Source organism: Triticum urartu, chromosome 7 (genome assembly GCF_003073215.2).
Source record: "Triticum urartu cultivar G1812 chromosome 7, Tu2.1, whole genome shotgun sequence".
NCBI classification, from domain to species: Eukaryota; Viridiplantae; Streptophyta; class Magnoliopsida; order Poales; family Poaceae; genus Triticum; species Triticum urartu.
The window spans coordinates 718,175,923-718,181,885 of NC_053028.1; the positions used below are offsets into that span (position 1 = coordinate 718,175,923).

General features: G+C 39.9%; 1 protein-coding gene across 7 annotated transcripts; it reads left to right on the forward strand.

Moving 5' to 3' along the window:
• The first annotated feature begins 943 nt into the window (after positions 1-943).
• Positions 944-5,470, forward strand: LOC125524709 (putative coatomer subunit beta'-3). Of its 7 annotated transcripts, none has more exons than XM_048689745.1 (10): positions 944-1,097; positions 1,420-2,179; positions 2,271-2,335; positions 2,445-2,499; positions 2,733-2,775; positions 2,918-3,228; positions 3,349-3,480; positions 3,593-3,738; positions 3,928-4,026; positions 5,158-5,470. In XM_048689745.1, the coding sequence occupies exons 3-10, from the start codon at positions 2,283-2,285 to the stop codon at positions 5,225-5,227; spliced, it is 909 nt and encodes a 302-aa protein (XP_048545702.1). In that variant the 5' UTR covers positions 944-1,097; positions 1,420-2,179; positions 2,271-2,282; the 3' UTR covers positions 5,228-5,470. The 7 variants fall into 7 exon arrangements, with proteins under 7 accessions (XP_048545702.1, XP_048545701.1, XP_048545703.1 ...); XM_048689744.1 differs by having other exon boundaries at positions 949-1,097; positions 1,416-2,179; XM_048689746.1 differs by having other exon boundaries at positions 1,096-1,221; positions 1,416-2,179.
• The last annotated feature ends 493 nt before the right edge of the window (positions 5,471-5,963 follow it).

The following is a 5,963-nucleotide window of genomic DNA, read 5'->3' on the forward strand; positions in this document are numbered from 1 at the left end:
CGGACAAACTCGTATAAATTTTTTGCAGGTTATCTAAAGGGCCACTGCTTAGATCCGTATGTGGTCGTTGCTCACTTATGTGGAAGACGGGAGCCTTTGGTTACTAGGTCTGCCCGATGAAAGATGGTAGCTCGGAATATCTACAATCAGTTTTTGATGGCGGTCCAGCAATAGGATAGGTGTTTAGTCATCTCATTCTATTTTCACCGGTTGTGGCATTTTCTACTTTTTTATTCAACTCCGTCTGAGCTTGTTTTGGATCACAGACACTTCGGTCACTTGTCTTAAGAAAGGGGCTTCATGCATCACTCTGGTGTAGAGGCTGGGGTTAATCCTTCTTCCTAAAAAAATTGAAGGGGCAATTGGCCTTGGTATATATGATGAATAGATGCAAGTTTTTCTCAAAAATAAGAGGGCAATTGGTCGGCATCTTAAATGTAGCAACCCAAGGGGCATCGTGCCCAGATCCATATAATTAGATGAATGAAGCGTGGAATGATGTACATGTATATAAAATAAAGAGAAAGTGCTTAGTCGCTGACTCGCTGTGCTCGTTCTTTAAACAATAATGTCTTGACTTGTGTAGTCACCAAGAGCTAAAATGTGAACCTTTGGTGCTTATCCTTATGCGTATGCATATGACTAGAATATGCTGCTAGCATTATGCTTTCACATGTCTAGATTGTAAAATCGACTATAATTAGCAGTATGTATATTGGGTTGCAGCTGTCATTACACATTCATTACATGTCTAGACTAGAGTCAGACTATAATTAGTTAGCTGTACATATATGGCAATGCAGCTTTCATTACACATTCATCACACATATCTAGAGTCAACTCAAATTTCTTTTTTGGAAAATGAGAGCAGCCTCCGACCCGGTCGATGAACACATCCGAAAGTCAGCTCAATTATTTCGTACTTAAAGATGCATCCAGCCAGATTAGCTAAACTATCTCCGTCAAAGCGAGTAATTTAATCATATTTGGATGCAGATCTAGATCTCAATACAGTACCTCTCTGCTATGATATACCACATCCCCTCCCTCATAATATAAGCTTCACAAGACTAGGCGGCTGCAGGGCTTCTCTACAGGTGATTTCCATAGATGATTTTCCTTTATACATCGGTTATTGATTAACTGTGTTTAGGATGATGCTCTTTTTCATCATACCGCAGCTTCATGCATGCTTATTTGCTATCAGTTTGCAGCCAACATGTTAGTTGCCTACCTTCTTTGTCCAGTAAATAAGAGCTAGGATATTTATGGATTATGTTTATCTTACACATCAAAGTTTTTGAAGCTATTTGCATAATGGAAGATGATCTCTCTTCTGTACATATGTCTGAACGGGGAATCGAGTTTGTTCTAGCTACTTAATAGTCTCCTAATCAGTATGCTTTTTCTTAAAGCTAGGACAACTGGGGTGTATTTTCATAGCTTGGTACTAATGGATCACGAACCTAGTACCACAAGAAGTGACCTGGAGAGCATGCTACTTGATGAAGCATCGGAGCCCAAGGCCCAGCCATTATCAATTTTGGCAGAAGTTACAAATGATTTCGCTGATAAGCAGGAAATTGACGGAGGTGGTTTTGCGGTGCTATGTAAGGTATGTACAGAGAAAAATCTCCGATGTGGGGTCTCATCGGTGACTATAATTCCCCGTAAGTAGTGGGAGGGGGGTCGGTCACGAGGAAGGACTAGAGGTTAGCGGTGAGATGAATTTGCCAAGGAATTACTAGAGGCGACGAATTTTTCTTTTGAAGGTCCTTAGATTTAATCATCGGAGAGGAGGAATACAAGGTAAAGAAGAACAATGGGAGGTTGGGGGAGGATGATAGCGGAGGAGAGATGAGGGCGGAAGTGTGAGTCTCGTGGTGCCTTATATAGGCGGATTCCCAGCGCATGGTGGACGTAACGTAGTGCACACGACAGCAATGACGGTGATAACAGAGCATCTCCGGTGTGATAGGCATGCTTGGAAGATGTGCCTAAGGGAGCAGAGTGAGACCAGGGTCCAGGGCTTGGCTTCTTGCCGTTGGAAGCAAGACCTGAGCAAGGAGAGAGAGAGAGTGAGAGAGTGGAGGTTAGCGTGCTGGAGGGATGGGTTAGGAGGAGGTAGAAGCGGTCAACAGGGAAGCAACCCCAGTCTCCAATACGGCCAATAATAAAGGTACCATGGTTTCTTTTCTCTTTCATATATACATAGATCGTTTGTGCAACTTAATTTGAATTATTGTTGACTAGGTGTTTTGTTGGATCAGATCACAGCAGGGATGTATATTATTGACTTGATATGTTCCCTGGATGCTCATCCAACAGAGCCATGGTGAGTTAATATATATAACATATTTCTTCCAGTTAATATGTTCAAGTGAATGTGTAGGATGCCATTATCCTCTACAATATACATAATATCCATATTAGTTGTTACACAGGATTATAGCAGGTGATTCGAAAGGAAACATTCACACTTGGAACTATCAGACGCAGGCAAGTTGATGTCTTCTATGAATAATTGTAGTTCTCAATTTCGATTATGTACTGTAGGCTGGGGTGAGCAAATTTAACTGGTCATCACAAAAAAAAAACGGCTCTATCAAGCTGGGACAATGTAGGCAACAATCATCTGAGAAAACAAATTTGTAGTATGTTGGCAAATGAAAATGTATGACGTTTTTGAAGGCATCGAACTAACATTGTCGTTTGGATTTACTGGGCTGCAGGAACCAATGGACTCATTTGAAGTCTCAGAGCAAGAGCCTATAGGCATTCTTTCCGGCCAACTCCTTTATCACTAAGCATTCTTTTTGATAGCGTAAAAAAAAGACTTCTTTTTTCCGCATGGGGATACTATCATGTACGTATAAAGCCATTGAGATGCATTCCTAATAAATTGGTTTCACTGCAGAGGCTATTAAATTTGTTGCAAGGAAGCAGTGGGTGCTGGCTGGGACATCTGATGGCTTCGTCCATGTGTACCACTGCGACTTTGTAACAGAACCGCAAAGGATCACGAGTTTCAGTGCAAGCAGCTTTGATTCACTAGCCGTTCATTCAAGCAAGCGCTATGTGTTTTCATCAGGGTGGGGCATGACGCTTTGGGACTGGGACAAGGGCTGGCAGTGCGCACACGATTTTGACTATGTCGCAAATGAAGTTGCATTTAACCCACATGACGCCAACAGTTTCGCGAGTGCGGCGTATGGTGCAAATGCAGAGGTGGTTTAACCCACATGACGCCAACAGTCTGACACGGCATTCTCCTTTTCTCTCTAAGATTTGACGTAAGACGTGGTTTACTAATAGACCTCAACTCCTATATATCTGGTTGATGTTCAGATTTGGAGCCTTGATTCCGGTCGCCAAGAATATGATCTTCCTGGGCATTCCAAGGGTGTGAACTGCCTTGATTTTTTCACACGTGATGGTCGACAGTATTTGATCACTGGTTCTGATGATTGTACTGCCAAGGTAAAGTATATATACATATATGCCCGTTTTCATTGAACCCCACACTCGTAATGTAGTGTATCCCACATAACATTGCTAATGCTTATAACTCATACTATTTTTATCAAATCAGATATGGGACTTGCAGAACAAGTCCTGCATTCATACACTGGAAACTATGTCTCCAGTTACATCTGTCGTTTCCCTTCCAGATGCTCCGTATCTGATTACAGGATCAAAAACTCACATTGTTCATGTGTGGAGCTCAACTGATTTCCGGTAATTTATTATCAGATTGTGAATTAAATGGATCAATATACTCCCTTTAGATAAAAAAATATAGATGTCATGGATTTCACTGATAATCAAATGTTCACAAATAGGGCGCCTACTTTTCAGGCATACATGCATACATTTCTCACATCTTTTGTATTGTCTCAATTGTCTAACCATTTTCCTCCACCTCAGGTTGGAGAGAATTGTTAACATTGGCGGTGGCATGTGGAGTGGAAGTGATGATTTGGGACGTGTTCACAGTCTTGTGTGTTGTTTGGTGGGTTCACGAAGGTACGGGTCCTAGCTAGCATTTTTAATACCTTTTTACCACGTAAGAGCATATATTAATTGCTTCCTTGCCACATGCCTTGTATGTGGAAGCAATGATATAATTGAAGCTAATTAAATAGCTGACAGCCAGCAACCAAGCTTGCCAAACATCATACTCCCTCCATTCCTAAATATAAGCCCTATTAGTGATTCCAATATGGACCACATACGGAGCAAAATAAGTAAACCTACACTCTAAAATATGTCTACATACATCGGCATGTAGTCCACATTGAAATCTTAAAACATGTTACATTTAGAAACCGGAGGAGTATCATGTATTTTTAACAAAGTTTTGATTCCCAAACATTTATATTCTATCTTCTATACCTAAATAGCTAGCCCTCTTTCTCTGAACATGCAAGCATGCCACATCATGGCAGAACATCCATGAGAAAAGGCCCAACTACACTACCATATCTCTCCCAACATGCAAGCATGCCACTTCATCATGATATGCATGAAAAAAGTGACCCATCTCAACATGCAACCATACATGAGAATTTTCATTCTATTGTGGTATATATATATATATTTATTAAACATTTATATAGTAATGAAGCATAATAAATTATTTGTATTTTTAGTTTTAGATTTTTAAGTTATTACTTCAAATGTTCGTGTTTCATACAATGAATCTCATTGAAATATGTTGCAAAATATTTCCGTAAGAACATGCGGTGTATCATCTAGTATATATAGTAACCACATATTTAATATATGCGCAAATATTTTCATTAATGTTGTGATTTCTTATGATTGGAAACTTATAGAGCATAGTATATTCTCTGGCAGAGTTGTTATTGGACAAGAATTTGCAATATCAATCATGCATATCGATGACAACTAAGAAGCAAGAAAATTGCTAGTGATGGCATCGATCGACAATAAAGATTCCTTATTGACATGAGGAAATCCTAATTAATTGTAATGCCAAATAAGGGGGCGGCCGCGGCTATGATGTATATGCTATATCGTAGCCTCTTTTATTCCTTTAGAATTAGATAACTTCATTGAAATTACATTTTATTTGTCATTGTATCCCATTGCCTTGTAGTGGCACAGATATATGAATTGTATTTTGGTGAACAGTTTATGCGTGGGTGTGCTGAGGACTAAAAACAGATATTGTCTTGCTACTGACGAGCTCGACTTGATGTGACAACTCTACGTCCGATTGAAGAGGCTGAGATTTAATTCAGAAGACAAAGTCTTCACCTTATTCTCCTTGATCTAAGATCACTTAGACCTTTCCCAAACACTCGTGGTAAATTTCCAAGGAAGACTTCAGAAACCTTCACAAACTCGTTCCCCGGCAATCAATAATTGATTCTTGGATGCTACGAACATAATGCTTAACCTCTTAGAAGATCACAATATTCAATGGTAATAATTCTTCAATTCAGACAGAACACAATCTTCAGTAATGTTAAATCACTTCGGCCCTAGGTGTTTGGGGTTTTCCTCACTTAGTATTCGATCAGGTTCTCCATAGGATGGAATTTTCTAGATGACACTTGTCATGCAATAACTCGGAACAGCTAACCACCAAATGATGTTCCAGGATAGATATTTATAGCCCGGCCGCAACCCAAAAATGACCAATAAGGCCCGTTCAATCTGACCATTGATAGGGTCAGATACACCTGCCAACTAGCACTCTCTCAGGAACGTTCCAAACGTTCAAACTATCAATTTCGTCACGGTAGAAAAACCACACTGGCAGTTTCCTAACTGCTTAGTGAGGACATTGTCAATAGCGTCTCAAAGAACTTCATCTCTGAAGCTGAAGAAAATAAACTCTATTGCATGAGATTTTATAAGTCTTCACTCGAAGAAATAGGATAGGTTCCCTATGACTCGTTAACAATATGGTGTATCACCTAGACCCCGTTAAT

Coding starts and splice junctions, on each gene's coding strand:
- LOC125524709 (XM_048689745.1), top strand. CDS start 2,283: ATGTATATTATTGACTTGATATGTTCCCTGGATGCTCATCCAACAGAG. Junction 2,336..2,444: donor GCTCATCCAACAGAGCCATG/GTGAGTTAATAT, acceptor GTTGTTACACAG/GATTATAGCAGGTGATTCGA. Junction 3,229..3,348: donor CGTATGGTGCAAATGCAGAG/GTGGTTTAACCC, acceptor GTTGATGTTCAG/ATTTGGAGCCTTGATTCCGG.